The sequence below is a fragment of the Cervus canadensis genome, chromosome 29 (genome assembly GCF_019320065.1).
Source record: "Cervus canadensis isolate Bull #8, Minnesota chromosome 29, ASM1932006v1, whole genome shotgun sequence".
NCBI classification, from domain to species: Eukaryota; Metazoa; Chordata; class Mammalia; order Artiodactyla; family Cervidae; genus Cervus; species Cervus canadensis.
Genome location: NC_057414.1, coordinates 26,153,490 through 26,176,581, shown reverse-complemented (window position 1 = coordinate 26,176,581; position 23,092 = coordinate 26,153,490). Strand labels below are relative to the sequence as shown.

At 38.9% G+C, this 23,092-nt stretch overlaps 1 protein-coding gene across 1 annotated transcript; it reads right to left on the bottom strand.

The window, feature by feature from the left end:
• Positions 1–10,525: 10,525 nt before the first annotated feature.
• Positions 10,526–23,035, bottom strand: SPA17 (sperm autoantigenic protein 17). Its single transcript, XM_043451722.1, has 5 exons — positions 22,901–23,035; positions 21,666–21,846; positions 16,089–16,159; positions 14,234–14,308; positions 10,526–10,839 (listed from the first exon to the last, which is right to left on the bottom strand). Exons 2-5 carry the CDS (start codon positions 21,817–21,819, stop codon positions 10,696–10,698), a joined length of 444 nt encoding a protein of 147 aa, XP_043307657.1. The 5' UTR covers positions 21,820–21,846; positions 22,901–23,035; the 3' UTR covers positions 10,526–10,695.
• Positions 23,036–23,092: the final 57 nt, after the last annotated feature.

Genomic DNA, 23,092 nt, shown 5'->3' with positions numbered 1-23,092 from the left:
TTGCCAACATCTGCTGGATCATTGAAAAAGCAAGAGAGTTCCAGGAAAACATCTATTTCTGCTTTATTGACTATGCCAAAGCTTTTGACAGTGCGGATCACAATAAACTGTGGAAAATTCTGAAAGAGATGGGAATACCAGACCACCTAACCTGCCTCTTGAGAAACCTGTATGCAGGTCAGGAAGTAACAGTTAGAACTGGATATGGAACAACAGACTGGTTCCAAATAGGAAAAGGAGTCCGTCAAGGCTGTATATTGTCACCGTGCTTATTAAACTTATATGCAGAGTACAGCATGAGAAATGCTGGGCTGGATAAAGCACAAGTTAGAATCAAGATTTCTGGGAGAAATATCAGTCACCTCAGATATGCAGATGACACCACCCTTGTGGCAGAAAGTGAAGAAGAACTAAAGAGCCTCTTGATGAAAGTGAAAGAGGAGAGTCAAAAAGTTGGCTTAAAGCTCAACATTCAGAAAACAAAGATCATGGCAACCGGTCCCATCACTTCATGGCAAATAGATGGAGAAACAGTGGAAACAGTGGCAGACTTTATTTTGGGGAGCTCAAAATCACTGCAGATGGTGGCTGCAGCCATGAAAATAAAAGATGCTTACTCCTGGAAGGAAAGTTATGACCAACCTAGACAGCATATTAAAAAGTAGAGATATTACTTTGACAACAAAAATACGTCTAGTCAAGGCTATCGCTTTTCCAGTGGTCATGTATGGATGTGAGAGTTGGACTATAAAGAAAGCTGAGCGCCAAAGAATTAATGCTTTTGAACTGTGGTGTTGGAGAAGACTCTTGAGAGTCCCTTGGACTGCAAGGAGATCCAACCAGTCCATCCTAAAGGAGATCAATCCTGGGTGTTCATTGGAAGGGCCGATGTTAAAGCTGAAACTCCAATACTTTGGCCACCTGATGCAGAGAGCTGACTCATTTGAAAAGACCCTGATGCTGGGAAAGATTGAGGGCAGGAGGAGAACGGAATGACAGAGGATGAGATGGTTGGATGGCATCACTGACTCAATGCACATGAGTTTGGGTAAGCTCCAGCTGTTGGTGATGGACAGGGAGGCCTGTTGTACTGCAGTCCATGGGATTGCAAAGAGTCAGACACGACTGAGTGACTGAACTGACTGATATGAAATATACAAATTAGAATGGAGGATCTGCTGTTGTTCAGTCACTAAATCATGTCTAACTCTGTGACCTCTGCAGCTCGCCAGACTTCTCTGTCCTTCATCATCTCCTGGAGTTTGCTCAAACTCAGGTCCATTGTGTTGGTGATGCTATCCAAGCATCTCATCCTCTGTCACCCTCTTCTTTTCCTGCCCTCAGTCTTTCCCAGCATTAGTCTTTTCCAATGAGCTGGCTTTTAGAATCAGGTGGCCAAAGGATGGCACTTCAGCATCAGCATCCGTCCTTCCAATGAATACCCAGGGTTCATTTCCTTTAGGATTGACTGGTTTGATCATCTTGCTGTCCAAGGGATTCTCACATGTTTTCTCCACCACCACAATTCAAAAGCATTAATTATCCCATAGCCTTCTTTATGGTCCAACTCTCACATCTGTATGTGAGTACTGGAAAAACAATAGCTTTGAATAGAAGATATTAAGAAATACTCTCATGTTTCCCTCACCCAGCTTCATTAAATTGTTGCATTGGTTTTCATTCATTGTCTTCATTTGCTTCAGATTAAAGAAAACAGAGAAACACAGTGGACCCTCTGTATCCATGGAGGGTGCTGCAACCAATTCCCCATTGGTTCCCGAGGGGGATGACTATACACTCTTGAGATCCCTTTGGTTCCCTTCTCTGCTTTTACTCTTCTCTGATCCTTCCACAGTCATCTCTATCATGGATTTAGTGTTTACCGTTCTCATGCACAGCTTTTATACTGAGTAGGAGTTATATTCTGGATACTAATCTTTTGTTAATTTTATGCATTTTGAATTGCAAATATCTCCTCTCGCTCTGTGCTGTTTTTCCCTTTGCTTATGGTGTTTTTTTGATATTTGAAAGTTTTAAATTTTAATGTGATCATATTTATCAGCTGTTTCCTTTATGGTTTGTGCTTTTTGTGTCATATTTTTTAAAAATCCTTTCTCTTATCTTCCCTGTACTCTTTTTTGGTGGATGCTTTGTTTTATTTCCTTGAGGAATGTCTGTGGTTCCTTGAGGAAAGACAAAATCATGATTATGCATGTCTTTCATCCTCTCCAATGTTAATAATTCCAGTGACTCCCAAATGGTAGGTGGGAAAGACCAGATTGGTGGACAGTCGCTTGTTGTCTTTCTCTGCAGATCAGGCTGTAGCTGCTGTTCTCTTTAGTCGCTATCTTAGGTTCTTTCCTCTCTTTCCCTTTTTTTTCATATCTACATTTCTCCTTCCCATTCTTTTACACAGTACTCAAAAGTTTAGAGGAACATCAGTTGCAACTGAAAACTACTAAAAATAAAGGGGATTTACCATAAACAGTAAATGCTAGAGAGGGTGTGGAGAGAAGGGAACCCTCCTACACTGTTGAAGGGAATGTAAAGTGGTACAGCCACTGTAAAGGACAATATGTAGGTTCCTTAAAAAACTAAAATAGAGCTACCATATGACCCTGCAGTCCCACTCCTGGGCATGTATCTGGAGAAAAACATGGTCCCAAAGGACACATGTGCCCCAATGTTCATTGCAGCACTGTTTACAATAGCCAAGACATGGAAGCAACTTAAATGTCTATTGACAGAGAACTGGATAAAGAGGATGTGGTACATATATACAATGAAATATTACTCAGACATTAAAAAGAATGAAATAATGCCATTTGCAGCAACATGGGTGGACCTAGAGACTGTCATATTGAGTGAAGTGAGTCAGAAAGAGGAGGAGAAATATCCTATAACATCCCTTATATGCAGACTCTTGGGCTTCCCTGGTAGCTCAAATGGTAAAGCGTCTGCCTACAATGTGGGAGACCCAGGTTCGATCCCTATATCGGGAAGTTCCCCTGGAGAAGGAAATGGCAACCCACTCCAGTATTCTTGCCTGGAAAATCCCATGGACTGAGGATCCTGGTAGGCTACAGTCCATGGAGTTGCAAGGAGTTGGACACGACTGAGCGACTTCACTTCACTATGCAGACTCTAAAAATAAGTGATACAAATGAACTTATTTACAAAACAGAAATAGACTCAACGAATGAATTTATGGTGGCGGGGGGTGGGGTGGGGGGGGAAGATGGGGGGAAAGGATAGTTAGGGAGTTTAGGTGTTGGAATGGACATATACACACCACAATATTTAAAATGGATAACTAACAAACACCTACTGGAGCACAGGGAGCTCTTCTCACTGTTGTGCTAAAGCCTGGATAGGAGGGGAGTTTGAGGGAGAATGGATACTTGTAAATATGTGGCTGACTCCCTTCACTGTCCACCTGAAACTGTCAGAACACTGTTAATCAGCTATAAAATGAAAGTCACTAGGTTGTGTCCAGCTCTTTGTGACTCCATGGACTATACAGTCCATGGAATTCTGGACTGTATACTGGAGTGGGTAGTCATTCCCTTCTCCAGGGGATCTTCCCAACCCAGGGATCAAACCCAGGTCTCCCGCATTGCAGGTGGATTCTTTACCAGCTGAGCCACCAAGGAAGCCCTACTCAGCTATATCTCAATATAAAATAAAAAGTTTTAAATGGTATAAAAAAGTAAAGGGGATTAATTGGCTCAAACAAATAGAAAGTCCTTGGACTTCAGCTTTGATTCAGCAGGTCACTGACATAACACCATCAGTAAAGGAACAGATATGTGTCTTTCCACCTTTTTGCTCTACTTCCTACCGGGTTGGTTTTATTCTAAACTTGTTTTCCCTCTCAAGCGCATGACATTTTTAATGGCTAAGTTAGGATTTCTTGAACTTGACATTAGTGACATTTGGGTTGTCTAATTTGGGGATGTGGGGCTCTGTCTTGAGCATTGTAGGATGGTAAGAAGTGTGTGGAGAGAGGAGCCTGGTGGGCTACAGTCCATGGGGTCACAAAGAGTCAGACAGGACTGAGAGACCAACTCTAACAAGAAGCATTCTGGGCTCTACCCATTAGGTACAAACAGCAGAAATCCTCCCCACCCTGAGCTGTGACAACCAATGTCTCCAGACATTGTCCGATGTCTCCTGGGGCGAAATCACCCTTGGTTGAGAGCTTGTCTCCTAATTAGATAGGTTTAAATCTCATCACACGTCTGGGCTCGGAATAATGAGAGTCGCCTGAAGGGATGAAGGTGCTAATTGGCTTAAGCAGATCTGGATTTATTTCTAGAGCTGGCTCAGCCTTTGGTCTGTGTTGATGACTGGTAGACACTGAGAAGAAGATCTAGGTGAGAGTAGAAAGGAGGACGGTGGGGATGATACTGAACAGTTAAGAAATGGCTCCCCCCCAAAATCTGACAGGAAGCCCAAAGTGACAGCTGAGCGACCTTTGCTACTCTTTCCCACTTTAATATTCAGTTGTCAAGTAAAGGTGTGCCTTCACCATTAGCTCTTCCATTGGAATAGAAACAGAGGGAAGATGGATGGATAGACAAACTGGTGTATACATACAATGGAATATTATTCAGCTTCAGGATTTTCAGAAGGAAATTTGCAACAGCATGGGTAAATCTGGAGGACATTATGCGAAGTGAAATAAGGCAATCACAGAAGGAAAATACTACATTATTCCACTGGTATGAGGTGTTAATAATAACTAAACTTACAGAGCAGAGAACGCAATAGTCATTGCCAGGGGCTGGGAGAAGGGGATAAACCGGAAGTTGTTTAATTGTTATAAAATTTCCATTAAGCTAGATGCGCAAGTTTGAGGGATCTGCTCCACACCAATGCCTGCAGTTAGCAGTACAGTACTGTGTATGTCAAAATTTAAAAGGGTAAATCTCACATTAAGTGGTATTACACAAATAAACAAGAAATAATTTTTTTTTTTTTAAAGAGACGTAAGAAAACTCTGGAAGGTGTTGGTTATGTCTATTACTGTGGTTGTGATGAAGGTGCCTCAGGTGTTTGCATGTGTCCAAACTACTCAAATAGTACGTGTTAAATACTTACAGGTATTTATATATCGATTGGATATCAATAAAGCTGCTTATAGCTATATATCTGTATAAATCTATGGTTCAAGAAAGACAGGGAGGGTTGAAAGGAGGGAGAGAGAGATATCTGGAGTTACTTTTGATAAAAGTACTAATTCCATCATGAGGTAAGCCCTTCATTACCTCATCTAAACATAATTATCTCCCAAAAGCCCCAAATAAATCACATTGCCCGTTAGGGCTTCGACATATGAATTTTGGAGGGGACACAATTCAGTACATAGCGTTAGTGTTTGGAATTTCGGTACTTAGAATTCATTTAGAGAATAGATAGAAACGTATATTCTTCTGTTACAGACTAGCCTCTGATCAGGTGTGTGCCCATCATAGAATTTTTTAACAGTTAAAGAAGTTTTATTTATTTTTAAAATTAATCTTTATTGGCGTATAGTTGACTTACAATGTTGTGTTACTTTCTACTGTACAGTAAAGTCAATCGGCCATACGTACACATATATCCACTCTTTCTTGGATTTCTTTCCCATTAGGTCAGCGCAGAGCGCTGAGCAGAGTTCCTTGTACTCTAGAGTAGGTTCTCCCTAGTTATCTATTTCATACATAGCATCAACAGTTTACATATGTCAATCCCAAACTCCCATTTCATCCCACCCCCATCCCTGAATTTTGATACAGATGACATTAGAGGAAGAAAAGATTTTTGAAATGTGCAGATATATCAGAGATTTTCACCTTACGGGTTAGGTGCCCTGGGAATGGTTTTTGAGACCAGCTGTTTGGAGAGTTGGCGTGGAGGGGATTTACAGGAGAGTACATACAAGACTGATATCTATTAGGATGGTAGGGACTCAGGACTGGATAGGACTGTGATAAAATTGCAACACAAGCTCAGTCAATGCTGTGACTGAGAGCTGGAATGGTCCTGCAGGGTTGCCTCGTTTTGAGGCAAAAGGCCAAGCCCTTGTACCACTGCAGTGACTAGTCAGTAGACGCAAGCTGCCTTGAGGGAGGGTGTAACCTAGACTGAAGTAGCTCCTTACTGCTGAAGGCTTAAGTTAGCCAAGGAATCTAAACTCACCATCAAGATTGTACCGTAGTTACTGTGTTTCTTCAACAATTGCATGTTAGGTCTCCAGGCAAGCATGCTATTGTCTCAAAAGCAAGTTTTCTGATAGCTTCCAAAATTGGTTTAATGCCTGATTTATCAAACTGAGCACTACTTTTTTAAAAAATAATTTTTACTTATATATATTTGGCTGTGCTGGGTTTTCGCTGCTCCGCCGGCTTTTTTCTAGTTGCAGTGAGTGGCTTTCTTGTGGGGGCTTCTCATTGCGGTGGCTTTTTTTTATTGCAGCGCACAGGCTCTAGGGCACACGGGCTTCAGTAGTTGCAGCTCCCAGTCTCTAGAGCTTGGATTCAATAGTTGTGGCTCTTTGGCTTTGTTGCTTCACTGCGTGTGAGATTTTCCTGGACCAGGAATCGAACCTGTGTCTCCTGCATTTGCAGGCAGATCTTTTACCACTGAACCACCAGGGAAGCCCTGAGCCCTACTTCTTAGTAATTTCATTTCAATGGAGTAAAATGCCTTAGTTCTTGGTCAGAATCCTCTGAGACAGGAGCCTTCAAGGAGAGAATGATGGCCAATGTTGACACCTTCTCCTTATATATGATCCCCTTCGGGTAGTGTTGATATACTTCCTCTGGTTATCTCTTGGTTTTGGAGTGTTGACCATCGTTTGCCAAGGTGTGTGGTAATGAGTATGGTGACTGTCCAGATTTTAATTACTATGACATCACCATCTGGCAGGCATTTGCTTTTTCTGCTCCAAACAACAGAGACTGGTTACTCCCAAGTGCAGTTCATTCATGAAAATCATTTCACATTGTGAAATATTGTATTTTGCATGTTAAGTCTCTTCTGAGAGCCTCACGGGCATAAATAACTGTCAATCCCAGTAGCTATATTTGTCTAAAGTACTTCAGATTTGAAATGTTTATCAACATCATAAACTGATACAAATTGGGTCATCATTACACACTCCTTAGACACAGATGGGAAAACAGGATTAAAAATGAAGAGTGAAAGTGCTTGTCCTATGTTTGTAAATAGCTCTTTAGAAATATCCTCATGTCAAGAGAGATGCATGTGGGAAATTAGTAGCTGGCTCCTGTATCGCCTCTCCTCCTTCCCATAAAATAAGGTCTTGGGAAAATTTCACAGGAGAAAACCCACAGTTTGAAGAAAATATGGTCCCTGCTGAAATGTTTTCCAATGTTAAGAAACTCAAACTCAAGTTGTTTTGAGGTACAGAGAGGAATGACTGGGTGAATTTTATTGAGAAATTAGGGAAGTAAGTGTTTATTTTGCTTTAGAAAAATGACAAAAGTGAATGATATTATTGAGTGTGGAAAATTATTAAACATTGAAAGAGATGGTTTAACTAGCAAATTTTGGCATTGATGCATGTTCTAAAATATTTTTTTAAATGCAGCACTTTAAAATGAAGGTTATTTTAAACTAAAGTGTTCTAGGAAATTCCCTGGAGGTCTAATGGTTAAGACTACAGACTTCCACTGCAGGGGGCACGAACTCAATCCCTGGTTTGGGAACTAAGATCTTGCATGCCATGGCAGGGCCAAATTTTTTTTTTTTTAATTTAAAAATTAAGAAAATTAAAGTATCTTGGACTAGAATAACTGTATGAAAAGGCAAACATATTTTGTTATAGAAAATCTAATCTGACTTTAAAAAAAATGAATGATACCTGTTTAGACGCAGAATCATAGCAACACATCATTCTTAAACTGGGCCTCATTTCTCACTCACAGAAACAGGATCGAGCTCTGTACACAGCGCAACAGAGAACATGTCCCTCCAGATGATATTGGACTTACATTTACTGAAAAGGACGGACTGATGATCGTGACAGAAGACTCTTTTTCTCTAGATACAGTGTTCATATGAAACGTTTTATGAAAAATGCATGTTTCACAGACTCTCACACGCAGCCTCCAACAGAGCAACATTTGTGTGTGTTTTAAAAAAACAATTTCAGTTTTTTCTCTCTCACATGATCTTCATCTTCTCCTAGAATCCAAAGCTCTTTCTTTTGGGAGGTTCCCCTGTCTGCATCGCACAGCTCCAAGGAACAACCATTCAGATTGCAATTTCTGTGGCAGGCGATTTAAATCCCTGCAGGTCTGTGTTTGTTAAGCTCTCATTCACTGTTTTAACTATTTCCTTTTTTTCTCGATACTTCCCCAGCCTTTGGTTGTGACAGAAGATTTGATAGGCAGTGCAGTGTAGTGAGAAGCCCTGTGGAGTCAAATATTGTGAAGGGTATTTGTTGTTTGCTGTCCAGCACCCACTATTCTTTTCCTCTGACAATATTACACTATTTCCTGTAAGGGACTTCAAACTGCCTTGACTTTCAGCCAGGTGACCCCTTACTCCAGGGAAGTGTTGTGAGCAAAAGCCTGGAATATTCTCCTCTGTTGGATTTTCCTGCTTGTGCTTCTGTGACACCATGAGAAGAACATGCCCCAGGTAGTGTTTTCAGCCTAGGCTCTGAATAGGAGATGTGGAACAAAGGACTGGAGATGACTCTTGGGCTCACAGCCTGAAGCAGACCTTCCACAGCCAACCCACAAAGCCTTAGCTTAGAGCAGACCTGAACCTGCTCTTGAGCCTAAAGTCCAGCCCAGCTTGCTTCCTGGGTGGCTCTAGAGGTAAAGAATCTGCCTGCCAGTGCAGGAGATGTAAGAGACATGGGTTCCATCCCTGGGTCGGGAAGATCCCCTGGAGGAGGGCATGGCAACCCACGCCAGTGTATTCTTACTTGGAGAACCCCATGGACAGAGGAGCCTGGCGGGCTATAGTCCATGGGGTCACGAAGAGTTAGACACGACTGAGCATGAGAAAAAAAGGTTTGAAATCATTGAATTTGGAGTGGCTTGTACAGCATTAGTGTGTCAATGACCAAGATAGAGGGAACTGCGATGCTTCATGAGAGAGATGATGGGAACTAGACCAGGGTGGCAACAATAGAAGTGGTTAGGTGCCGGGTAATTTTAGCCATAGAGTCTACAGATTTTGCTGATAGATTGTAAAGGAGGACTCTTGTGCCACAACTAAGACTTGATGCAGCCATAAATAAGTGAATAATATACTAAAAAAAAAAAAAAAAGCCAAGACAGGACGGGATCTACAAGTAAGTGTGATCACTTGAAAAGAGGTCCAAGGACTAAGGCTGGGGGCATTTTGTATTTGGTGGTTGAGGTATTGAAGAATTAGCAGCAAAGAAGATTGAAAAAGAGCAGCCAGAGAGATCAGAAGAAAATCAAACACATGCTAATAAAGTGTTAATTCATATGCCTTGTCCTAACACCGCCACCATTTCTTTCTTTTCCTCCTTCACCAAAAATATTACCATCCCTAGATGTGTCTGTGTATTCGTGTGTGTCTGCGTGTACACTGACTACATGGAAGACATAGTTTTAATCACTTCCCATGTATAATAGAATTATTGAAAAAGTTAACTGGCATCTTATTTTGCCCTGTTATATATTCACTAGGGAAAAAAATCTTTGTCTCTTAAATCAGGCAGAACATTACCTTAGTCTGCTGGTAGATGGCAACAGCACTAATTAAAAGATAAGATTCCATTTTCTCTCCATTTTATTCTGGGAAGGGAGCTGCAACTTTTGGCCTAAGACATGAGCCCTGCAGTATTTTTGATATTCAAGGGTGGGGAAGCCTCAAAAAAGGAAAACTAAACTTTCCAAAAATAAGGCACTGAGAGCCTGAGTGGTTCACTGAAAAATAAAAGGCATAGGCTCCTGAGTTTGTGAAACATGTACTATCATTTACAATTTAAAGAAACTTGGGGAATTTTACCTAAAGAACAGAGCACCTATGACATGATGATAGATTTTGTTTTTTTGTAAATATTATATATTAGTCTAGTTCTGTGTAGTTCTGGAGAGCAAGACAAACAAAAAACTGCCAGCTACATGAGTGTTAAGAGCAGATGTTTACTGCTAAATCCCAGCCCATGAATTGTGCTCAATACATTTTTTTCAATAAAAGATTGTCTGCATGCATGACAAGTGAAAACCAATTAGTGAAACTTCCAGGGAGACAGGGTTTTTGACTCAGTTTATCTTTCAAATAAATTTGAGTTACTCAAAAACTAAATGGACAATTCCAGAAAGGCAGTGAAATTCTCTACTACTGGGAGTGAAACAAGAGACAAAGGACTATTTTTCAGGGATGTGATAGAGAATAGTTATTCATTAGATAATGGTTAGGTCAGACACTCTAAATCCATCTTTGTAACTCTAAATCCAAGGGTCTCTAGACATACACTTGGGAGAAGTATAAATAAGACTCATGATACCAGAGAAATCTTCAAGAGGCATGTGTTCAATGGCATGTTTATTAAACAAATGCTCACGACAGATTTTTCACAACAGCAACAAATGCTACTTCACTACATCAAATCTCACTTACTAAGAAAAAAAGACAATCACAACAAGGTTGATGGATTTGGATTCTTTTCTTGTTTTCTGTGGGGTAAAGCCAGTCTCCTCACTCGTTTTCCTCTGTTTTCTCCTCTTCAAGATCACTCGATTTCATTTTCTTTACCTCCTCTCTGGCTAAGTGTCCCCGGAAGGCTGCCTGGATTTTGAGAGCAGCATTCTCTTCCATGTCCTTGTCTTCTTCAGGAGATTCCTTCCCGGAAAGGAGAACAAGTAAGAGACTTTTAAACATCCCCCATATTTTGATGCCATAAAAATAAATGCCTAAATTTAATCAATTTAGGGATGTAACAGTCAAGATGGGTCGCTTCCTGAGGGAATTTTACATGTCATCACACTGTATATGTGCCAAATGCTGTCATTGTTGCTTAGTCACTAGCTTGTGTCCGACTCTTCGTGACCCCGTGGACTGTAGCCCTCCACGCTCCTCTGTCCATGGGGTTTCCTCGGCAAGAATACTGGAGTGGGTTGCCATTTCCTTCTCCAGGAGATCTGCCCAACTTAGGGACTGAACCCTTGTCTCCTGCATTGGCAGGCAGATTCTTTACTGCTGAACCACCAGGGAAGCCCCTATGTACCAAAGAGTGAATGCCAAGATAGTAGGCATTTTGTTTTGTCACTCTTTGATGTGTCTCTGCAATAAAAGATTGCTGTCAATTTTTTCCTCCCTGAAATAGCTCCTATTTAACAGCTTCTTATTTAACATTTTTTTTTGAGGGGGAAATAACTCAGAATCCTTGAAGCAGGGTAAAAATGCCAAGAAGAATAGTAAGTGTGCTGTTCAAAAGAATGGTGATTACACAAAATGGATTAAAGTATTCTTATATTCTCAATGATGAGCTAATCAGAACCATATATTTAAAATGAAATGCCACAGAGGAATCCATTTAATTCGACAAAATCAGTTTTAACATGATTAGTTGAATTTTTGTATATAGTTTTCTTCTTTAAAAAAAACAGGTATAATTTACAGATAGTGAAATGCACACATCTTCAGTGTACAGGTCAACATACAGCTTTTAATATGATTTTTAAATTTTAAAAGTGATACATATACATTTAAAAACTTCAGTACAGTGGTCGTGAAGGTTTCCTTCGTCTTATAAAGTTCTACACCTAAGAGGAAACCGTTATTACAGATAAAGTAAATATAACCTTATAAAATTTCTCTATATATCAAATGTAACCACATGGGTATATATTTGCCTTTTTATTTAAAGAAATGAGATCATGCTAATCACAATGTTCTGCAACTACTTTTTCCATGTGACAGTGAATCTTGGCTCTCTTTTTCTATGTTATTCACTACATAATTCTGCCCACTTTCTAATGGCATCATTGTATTCCATTGCATTGACGTACTTTGATTAATTTACTCATTTGCCTACTAATGGACCTGTGGGCTATTTAAACCCCTTCTCCCCCCATGACAAAGAGGCAAATCTAGCTCTTGAAATTTATTAAAATGGAAACAGATTGGTATAAAATCCTCTGAAATGATATCCTAACATGGGCAAATGAATTATGCTGAAGTCAAAAATCAATGGGATCGAAATTCAAAGTCAAAAAACCTGTGTAAGGGCATCTGTTAGAGATGTAAGGAAAGGATACTCCCTCCCTTATTTCCTGACCTCCTAGTGTATCTTATGCTCATGTTAAGCAGATGGAGTTGCACTGAAATGAATTATAAAGGTTATAGCAAAACTCATACCCCCCTGGGGAGGGGGATGCCCATTTTGGGTGTCAATTACTGGGTAATTAACTGGGACATTAATATATGAAAAGAAACTCGGAAGTCTGGCTTCAACACTGTAGACAGTGAGTTCTTCTCACTAGGCTTGGTCCTCTTCGATCTGGATGATGAAGCATATAGACAGTGATATGTTTATAGTAAATGTTTAACAAGTGGCTCTTCAGAAAAAAAATAGTCCTGATCTATAGTTTTTATGATGATCTTAATACTCCCACTGCAGCTGATTTCAAATATCAAAGTGATATTTGGGGTGGTTATATAAGCTGAATATAAGCATTTTGAGGGTGGACAGAGCCTAACCCACCATCGCTTGGATAGGCCGTCAGGCAGAATTTTGTAGAGTGAAACGCATGGAAGATGAGTAGCACTCACTGAGTGAAGCCATTTAATTTGACTGTAATAAGTAATTCCCCATGAGAATAATTTCCCCATAACAAAGTTCCTTTGTTATGTCTGAACCTTTGCCACTGTGTGGTGGGGACAGCCTCGATTAGTGAAAAGTTTCCCAAGTGGAAGAGGAATCTGAAGGATCAAGGCTTAGACTATGATTTCGGTCTGTTCTTCTCCTTGGGGAGATTTTCCCCATCTGTTGAGAATCTTGGAAAATAAGATTTTCTTTATAAGGGGAAGAATAGTTTTCTTTATAAGAGGCAGGGCTAAAAATGATCCAGCAGTTAGTACATCATTGTTGCTAGTTATCTAGAAAGCAAAATCATTATTTTCATTTCATTTTAGTTCAGTTCAGTTGCTCAGTCGTGTCCACCTCTTTGTGACCCCATGAACCGCAGCACGCCAGGCCTCCTTGTCCATCACCAACTCCCGGAGTCCACCCAAACCCATGTCCATTGAGTCGGTGATGCCATCCAACCATCTTATCCTCTGTTGTCCCCTTCTCCTCCTGCCCTCAATCTTTCCCAGCATCAGGTTCTTTTCAAATGAATCAGCTCTCTGCATCAGGTGGCTAAAGTATTGGAGTTTCAGCTTCAACATCAGTCCCTCCAATGAACACCCAGGACTGATCTCCTTTAGGATGGACTGGTTGGATCTCCTTGCAGTCCAAGGGACTCTCAAGAGTCTTCTCCAACACCACAGTTCAAAAGCATCAATTCTTTGGTGCTGAGCTTTCTTTATAGTCCAACTCTCACATCCATACATGACCACTGTATGGATCTAGCCTTGACTAGACGGACCTTTATTGACAAAGTAATGTCTCTGCTTTTTAATATGCTGTCTAGGTTGGTCATAACTTTCCTTCCAAGGAGCAAGCGTCTTTTAATTTCCTGGCTGCAATCACCATCTGCAGTGATTTTGGAGCCCCCAAAAAATAAAGTCAGTCACTGTTTCCACTGTTTCTCCATCTATTTGCCATGAAGTGATGGAACAGGATGCCATGATCTTAGTTTTCTGCATGTTGAGCTTTAAGCCAACTTTTTCACTCTCCTCTTTCACTTTCATCAAGAGGCTCTTTAGTTCTTCTTCACTTTCTGCCACAAGGGTGGTGTCATCTGCATATCTGAGGTGACTGATATTTCTTCCGGCAATCTTGATTCCAGCTTGTGCTTCTTCCAGCCCAGCGTTTCTCATGATGTACTCTGCATATAAGTTAAATAAGCAGGGTGACCATATACAGCCTTGACATACTCCTTTTCCTATTGGGAACCAGTCTGTTGTTCCATGTCCAGTTCTAACTGTTGCTTCCTGACCTGCATACAGGTTTCTCATTATTTTAGCAATATGGATAAGAGACTGGATTCATATTTGGAGTATAATTTTAAATTGAGTGAAGTCATTTTTTTGGGTAGGAACCCAACAGTACATGGAAAATATAACTTACTAAGGCTGTCTTCTCTTTCATAGATGTCTGTGAGTTTTCTTTTCCAGGCTCATGTTTTTCAGGTGATTCTTGCTCCTGGATAGAGGGGAGAGGTCCAGATAGGTAATGTGTCCAAAACAAAAAAGTCTTGGATCAAACTGTTTAAAGATGACTAAAGATTAAATTATTGATAAGTACTAGAGATTAAATACATATTATTTTTAAACAAGGAAAGCTGGTTGGATAAAAACAGAAAACTCTCAAGGGAATAGCATAAACAAATATTAAAGACCAAGGTACTGGTTAAAAAAAGTTTGACTTTCTGCCTTTGGAATGTGTGTAATATTGTTTTATATTAAAAACAAACCATTGTCTTATACTAAAACTTGATATGATGCTGTAACGAACCTTGAACAAAGAATAAAAAAGAGATGCCAATAGTTCCTCAAATAGGAATGAAATAAATCCTATTTTGTTCCATAATGTGTGGTCAAGTTGACCTTTTAATGAAGTTTGTAAATTAAAAACTAAGTCAAAGAAGTAAGTTTTGCTATGGGGAAGGATTTAAATAGAAAAAAAAGGAAACCAGTTCTATCTTGACATTGTTACTGAAATCTTCCTCCCGAAGAGCAGCACTGTTAATTCACAACCTATGGGAAGAGCTTCTTTAATTCATAAAACATAAATTTAAGGACTTATAAGCTCATCAAATAAAGCCTTTAGAATTCAAAAGGGAAGAAAAAACACTCTAAGGTTGCTGTGACTTAAGATTTAAAAATTTTCAACATTATTCCTTTGCTTTCAAAAAAACAGGAACACAGAGATTCTAGTTAGATGGAAATAAAAAGAACACCCCTGTGTCTGGCAAGCACAAATGGATGGAACTTCACTTTTGAACTCACAGAATAAGTCTCAGTGGGATTTGCCCAGAAAATCCCCCAATCTACTCTGTAACATCATCAAAATTGGACCTTTGCTTACTAATTCAAGTACCTGATGCTTCATGGCTAATGTATTATCATAGTTGTCTAAAGTAGTGCTTCTCAGACTATATCCAGATTCTGGCGTACCTACAAGTTACTCTGTGGATCCTGTTAAAATTTAACTTCTGATTTGGTAGACCTGGTGTAGAGCTTGAGACTGAATTTCCACCAAATTCCAAGTTGGTGCCAGAGATGCTGGATCACACATGGCCTTTCTCAACCAGTGTTCCTCACTGGAGTTACAGAACATAGAATGCTTTAAGTGATTATTTTCTCAATTTTCCCAAGGATGGTACAGAAACATAATCATTCTGGATACAAAGGAGAGACACTGATTCCTGACATGCAATGGATGCCTTGGGCTTAGGGCTTAATTATTTTGAGGAGCCTTGGTTGAGAAAGGCTGGTTCTGAGAATGCTACTGAGAAGAAGATGGGTTCAGACTCTGAATGGATTGGCTTAATAGAGAAGGCTCTATACCATCTTTAATTCTAATCAGTCTTTTGTAAGATATCACCAATAATGAATAATTGTTTTATGTGTTTTATTTTATGAAATAGCACACATTAATTCAACCACTGTTTATTGCACATCTGCTATTGATAAGCACTGTGATACTCAATAACATTTGCACAATAAGTGAAAGTAATTATTCTATCTCTTTCAAGTACATTTTTCCCGTTGATCATCTGTAAATTTAAGCTAAGTATGGTACATGATTCAGATACCTTAGAAAAGCATTTCTTTCCAGAAAGAATAGCACAATTAAAAAGATTTCATAAAATATTTGTAATGCCTTTCACAATACACATGATTATGGGTGATCCCAAGGATCTCTGTATTGGAGACAGGGAGAAGTATTAACCAAATCCAGAAGCTTATTGGGACCATACCTTGAATGCATGGTTGTTATAGAAGCGGTCATCAACCTTAGCCCCCCATTCTGCTGGATCAAAGCTGGTTTCTAAATAACAAAAATATAATTCCAGACTTACTTTGAAGTTCATTAAAGTACATGCAGACTAGTAACATAAAATGCTTTCTTTTTCAAATTATAGGTCCTTTATTGACCCTTGAAAATTCTATTGACATTGTAGAGAGCCTAGTGCTGTGGATATAACCAGTGATGACGAAGAATTAAACATCAGATGAACCCTTGAGGATATTTAGAAAGGCAGTTAAAAAACCTACTTGATGACTTTATAGAAGTTATAATAAAATGGGAGTGGTAGAGAACAAATGCCAATACTTACATATCAGTATAGAAATGTATTATTATATATTTATAGAAACTTATTATGTGTTAGTAAACATAAGAAAAATGTATAAAAATAAATGCTGAATAGTGAGGAAATTTGGAAAAATGAAAGCTGGGAGAAGTTTTTTCTTAAAAAAAAAGTGGGCATATTATGTAGTCAGGTAGAAGTATTTATATTTAAATAGAATTTTTCTTTAACTTTTCATTATGAAGTATTTCAGACTTAGAAAGTAGAGAGAATAATATAACAAATTGCCACGTGCACATTACTCAGATTCAATAATTACAAGCTCATGATTGATCTTATTTTATTTGTAACTTCATTCATTTTCCTGCCCTTTCTGATTATTTTCAAGCCAACCCCAAGCATCTTACTATTTCATCTATAAATACTTGCATCAGTATGCATCTCTGAGATATAAAGCCATAATGCCATTATCACACCTAAAAATAATAGCAATAATTTCTTAATATCATCAACTATCCAAATTCCTCCCATTATCTGGTATTGCTTGCGCTCAGTTGCTCAGTCATGTCCCACTCTTTGCGACCCCATTGACTGTAGCCTGTCAGGCTCCTCTGTCCAGGGAATTTTCCAGCCAAGACTACTGGAGTGGGTTGCCACTTCCTACTCTAGGGAATCTTCCCGACCCAGGGATCAAACCCATATCTCTCGCATCTCCTGCATGGGTAGTCATATTCCTTACTACTGAGCCACCTAGGAAGCCCCATTATCTAGTATTTTTATTTATTTATTTTTACTGTTGATTTGTTCAAATCAGGACCCAAACACACAACCTTTTGTAATGTCTTAAATCCCTTTTAATTGAAACCTCCCTATCTCCCACCCCACATTTTTTCCTTGCCATTTATTTATTGAGGAAATTAAGTCATTTTTCCTTTGGAGTTTTCCACAGTTTGGATATTTCTGATTCCATTCCCATTATGATTTTTAAACAAGTTCCTCTGCCTTTGAATTTCCTGTATATTTCCGGTTAGATCTACAGGTTTGATCTGATTCAGGTTTGATTTTTTTTTTCCCCAAGAATACTTTATAGTATAATATAGTATAGTATATAGTATAATTTATGGTATAATTCTGTTAGGAAATGTATATCTGGTTGTTTCTCTTTTTCATAGTTTTTATGGGCCTGTTGATAATGACTCGCTTAGATAATTTCTTTAGTGATTGCAAAATGGCAATGTTCTAATTTGATTATTACTTCTCTCTTTTTGGAGTATGCAGCCAAAAATACTTTACCTATTTGGTTACCCTGAAATACAGTTCTTACAGTAAAGGCAGGTTAGAGGTTTGACTATTTACCAATTTTTAGATTAATAAGTAAGTTCCTTAGGATCCTCTCAAGGAGTTTTCTGTTGTTTGTTTCGCTTTTCAGTAAATAATTATGAACTAATGAACATTTAAGAAATGGAATGAATTTCAATCCCCTGCATTTATTCATCTTACTGATGTTCTAATTGTCCAAAATTGTCCAGTATGAGCTTATTCAGGTGTTCAAATGTTCCTGAGTCCTATGGAAACAACTCTAATAATCTTTGATAGTTTTCTTACTTTCTGGTACATCAAGGTGATGAGGCTAATCTTGCATGTTTTCTGCCCAGTTCATGGGATTGGTTCGTTCTCCAGGAAGCCCTGGTTTTTGGAAAATGGTAGTTATAGGCCACAGTCTGGGGACCAAGGGCTCACGGGTACTGGGCTGGTCATTGTTTTGAGGACTTAAAAAAAAAGTGTATAGAGCTAGGAAATAACACTGTCACTTTTTAAAGAGAAAATCTACCATGAAGTCACTCTGACACTTTTCAATTCAAATTTAGAATTATAGGAGTTTATTAACTTCTTTCATTTTTATATTTGTATGTACTTTTTCTTACACTAAAAATCCTATTCCTAATAGGATAGTTAATTATTTGCTATGTCCTACAATGTATAAACAATGTATAAAAACTTCAAAATAACTATACTGGAATATTATTAACAGTGATAAATGAAAACAATTTAACATATTTTTTTAACATCATTTCATTTTTAGGCTATATCCATCAGGAATGCTCAAAGCACTGTGTTATGAAGTAACATAAAATAATTCTTTTCTCTGTGGTCATGTTACCCATGTTAGGTTCATTTATTTCATTTTACTTCTAAATTTAGAAATTGCTGAACAATTTTAATTCTATTTTTATAACTATGTTAAACATACATGATTTGATTTAAGATATAGTCAGAGGAGTCTAGCTTCTATGCTATTCTCTCCACTTTTCCTTCTCCTGGTAAGGGTAAAAAATAATTTTTAATAAGATTTATTCTCCATTTAAAAATGTAAGTGAACAAAAATGTAAGTGAACAGTTATGTGTTCATATCAATACCTCTGTTAGATAATTGGTACATACTAAACATATTTTCTTCTACCTTACTTTTTTCACTTAATATGCCCTGAAGATCACTCTATAGCATCATAGAAATCTTCCTCATTTCATTTTTGCTTGTTTTTTACAGCTGCACATTTATCAGTAGTGTAGACTTACTCAAGTTTATTTTAAAAAACCCCTATGATGAATATTTGGATTGCTTCCTCAAGTAACAATACAATGAAAACTGAATAAAATATGGGTCAAAGGTAAAAATAGATGTAATTTGGTAGATATTGCTAAGTCCCCTCCTTGGGATGGTTATCATTTTGCATCTCCTCCAGCAATGTATATGAGTGCTTATTTCCTCTAGTGTTGCCTACAATAGATTGGCACACGTTTGGCTTTTTGTCAACCTGATGAGTAGAGTTCTGTTGGCGGGTGGTGGGACTTCATTGTGGTTTTGGTTTGGGCTTCTGTTATTCTGTTATCATGGGTTATTTTGAGTACATTTTCATATGTTAAGGGTGAATCATTTGCACTTATTTTTGTGCAAATTGTCTGCTCATATCACTTGCCCATTTTTAATATAAGGTTGTTGTTTTCTTTTCATGACTTTGACAAGCTTTTTATTCACTACATTTATTAACCCACTGTAACAGAATTTGCAAATATTTTTTCCGTCATTTGTAGTTTTATTTTCCATGTGGTGATTTTTGTAAAAGTAAAAATCTATTTCTATGTTGCCAATTTTATCAATATTTTCTTTAATTGCTTTTGGATTTTTAAAGTATAGTAACTTAGCTAGCAAAAATTTTTCCTCTTTTATGTTACAGAGAAATTCATCCATGCTTTCTTCCAGTATTTGTATGGTTTCATTTTTAAAAATATTTAAATCTCTGATCAATTTGGAACTTTATCCTGGTATGTGATGTAAGAAATAGATCCAATTTAATCTTTTAACATCTTTATCTCAAGATCATTTAATAAAGGCCCACCTTTTCCCTAGAGGTTGGATACCACTTTATGTCATATACTAAAACATTTCCTGTCACAAAAAAATCTTCAAGATTAAGATGAGTAATTACCTATGAGGAATGCTGGCAAGGGAATTCTTGTACTCTGTGAGAGACTAGGCTAGAGGACTCTTTTCTGTCTTTTTGGAAAGGTTAAATTCTGATCCTTGTATGATCTCGTTTACAAGAGTGGAAATGGGTGTGGTACTTACATTTTTCAAAATAGCTTTACCCATTTTTTACTAGTTAGAAAGTTTGTATTCTGAGACCATTAATCTCAATCACCAGTTACTTTAATTATCATGATCTGGTGACAAATGACTCACATGGTTTTGTAATGGGATGTTTCTGAGGTCTAAAATCAAATAAACAAAGACTTTTTGTCATGAGTTTGTAAAATTAATGTTATAATAAGAAAATTAAAGTTCATTGCAATTCACCTCTTACTCTAAAGGATTTCTCTTAATAGCTTTTTTAGGCATTTAAGTCTCAGATTGGGTAACAAATATTCACACTGACCGGAAATGGAAAAGACCAGCAATTCAGAAAATTGGCAGAGATTCTGAGCTTGGTTAAGGTAGAGCAAAGAGGAGAAGGAGGTGGAGCTATGTAGTGTGTATGGGTGTTGTTTCAGTTCAGGCCTCATGGTGGGTTTCCTCCCTCTGTAAAACGATTAAAATGGAATGTTTACTTTTACGTGCTTGTGACTATTTCTTGTTTCTTGTTGTTTACTCACTAAGTTGTGTCTTTTTGCGACAGCATGAACTGTAGCTTGCCAGACTCCTCTGTCCAAAGGATTTCCCAGGCAATAATACTGGAGTGGGTGCCATTTCTTTCTCCAGGTGATCTTGCTGATGCAGGAATCGAAACCAGCATCTTGTGCATGAGCAGGAGGATTCTTTGCCTTTGAGCCACACCAGGGCACCTTTACTACTCTGCTGGAATACTGTTATCAAAAGTAATGATAACAGCTTAAACAAAATGGTTGTTCTAGTCAGGGTTTTTAATAGAAACTTATAGCTGAGAATTTGGAAATTTTATTTATGGAATTTTATTTATGAATCTTAGTCTTTGGACAGTATGGGACCTTGGAAATACAGAACCAGAATATACATTACTTTCCCTAGCTGGAAGTTCACTTTTCAAAGCATTTTTTCTCTGTACTTTTATTGAGGAACAGTTTCATACACCCCTGTGAATACCAACTTATTTAATCTAAGGAGTATAAATTTTTTTTTTTACAGCACTTAATAATACTTTCAAGTAAGGAGAGACAGGGAAGAAGACAGTCAACTGCCTGGGAGGCATAGGAACAATATTCAGGAAAAGAGCTAGGCTGGGTGTTCTCATGAGTTCCCCTTCCACCCCACGTGTCCATGAGAAATACAAAGAAGGTCTGGGTGATAAACTAGTAATCTTCAATAATGTGAAATAATGTGATTCAAGGCACCCGCGTGTGTTCTAAGCCACTTCAGTCGTGTCAGACTCTTTGCGACCCCATGGACTGTGGCTTGCCAGGTTCCTCTGTCCATGGGATACTACTAGAGTGGGTTGCCATGCCCTCTTCCAGGGGATCTTCCCAACTCAGGGATCAAACCCGTGTCTTTTAACTCTCCTGTATTACTGTATAAAGTTGGGTACTTTACCACTAGTGCCACCTGGGAAGCCCCTCAAAGGCTGTTTCAAATAACAAGAACTGTTAGTTGAAAACTCCCTGCCTCATAAAGGATTTCTGTGGAATGACACTGGTCTTAAGCAAGTCTCACCATAGTCAAACATTTAGTCTCTATCTCTCTCTTTTTTAAATGCCTATTTTTAAAAAGCTTACTTTCTCTTTTCTCTAGAAGATTCTCAAAATATGCTGCGGCAAAAGCTGGTATATTGTCCGGTTGCTCCCTCAGAATCTCGCGTGTGAGCCCTTCAAGAAGATTTCCAAATCCTTGTGGAATTCGGTAGTGGGTGTTGGAAAATGGAATCGACATCTCCTTGGGAGGAACTGTCTACTGTACCTAGAAATGCATGAAAGAGTACTGTCTTTAAATTTGTCTCATTTCTCTCAGATAATCATAACTAAGACCACAAATTATTTCTGAGACCCCAAATTTCTGGACTTCAATCCTTTCCCCCCCAGTACAACCCAAGTCCGTCCATTTCTTCCAAAGAGTTTTGAAATTTTCCATTATTAGAACATTAAAAATCATCTTAAAAAATTACAAAAATCACAGATTTTCAGTATGATACTAAGTACTTTCTCCTCTCTCCCTTTCCGCCTTTAAAAGGGTAATTTTTCCTATCCCACAGGAATTTAGAGAATGATTGCTAAAATTTCATCTTAAATTGCCAAAAAAACCCCTTTTAAGGTCTTAAAAAAAAAAAAGTCAGTCATTGAAACTAACTGGTCGAATGAATATGTTTCAGACTTAAGTCGTTCCCCTGGCTTCCACTTCTGAAGTATGACCTAGGATGCCTCGTTGAAGCATCTCTATACTTGTGGAAGAGGCAGTGCGGCGACAGAGCCAGCCTCAAAAGGTTTTGGGATTCTTACTTTTTTGTTTGTTTGTTTGGTTTTCTGTCTTAGCATACAAGGGCCAGACGAGGATAGCTGCTAAGCAGCGGTTGGGCTACTGAGTCTGCAAACAAGACTCAGGGACCTGGTCTGTTTGTGACAGAGTCACTGCCGAATAAGCCCGGAAGTCGTGGTAGGGGTCTCGGTGGGGGTCTAGAAGGTTTAATGAGGCCGAATATGGGGACTTTCTTCTTTCTCTTCTTCTTCTTTTTTTTTTTCCTGACGGAAGAGGAGGTGAAGCATTGAATCATTGGTTGTGAAGAGGAAGAAACCCTGGACCGATGTCTGGAGTGCAGGGCGGTCGGAGACGGACCACAGGTCTCCTGGGGGGGCGGGACGTCGAGGATCTGGGATTCCAGACTCGTAGAATGGGCTACTGGGTTCCCAGCCTGACTTCGGCTTCCCAGACTGCGGGAGGGGATCCTGAGAAAATACCAGAGACGAAGGGAAAAGGCGAGGTCTCTATTTCGGAGAGGAAATGGGGTAAACCGCCTCACCTCTCCGTTCTCTCAAAGCTGGAGCCGATGGTTCGGGTTGTTTTTTCTCGTTGCCGGGAAACCGTTTCCTCCCCGCCCCCGCTCTTTCCACTACGGTGGCCGAAGAGAGGCACGGGCCTGCCCGGCGGCCGCGGACGGCTTCGCGGACTGACTGGCCTGGGAAGGGCGGAGTCAGGCCTTTTCCGCCCCGCC

Coding starts and splice junctions, on each gene's coding strand:
- SPA17 (XM_043451722.1), bottom strand. CDS start 21,819: ATGTCGATTCCATTTTCCAACACCCACTACCGAATTCCACAAGGATTT. Junction 14,309..16,088: donor ATAACAACCATGCATTCAAG/GTATGGTCCCAA, acceptor CCCTCTATCCAG/GAGCAAGAATCACCTGAAAA. Junction 10,840..14,233: donor TGAAAGAGAAGACAGCCTTA/GTAAGTTATATT, acceptor CTTTCCGGGAAG/GAATCTCCTGAAGAAGACAA.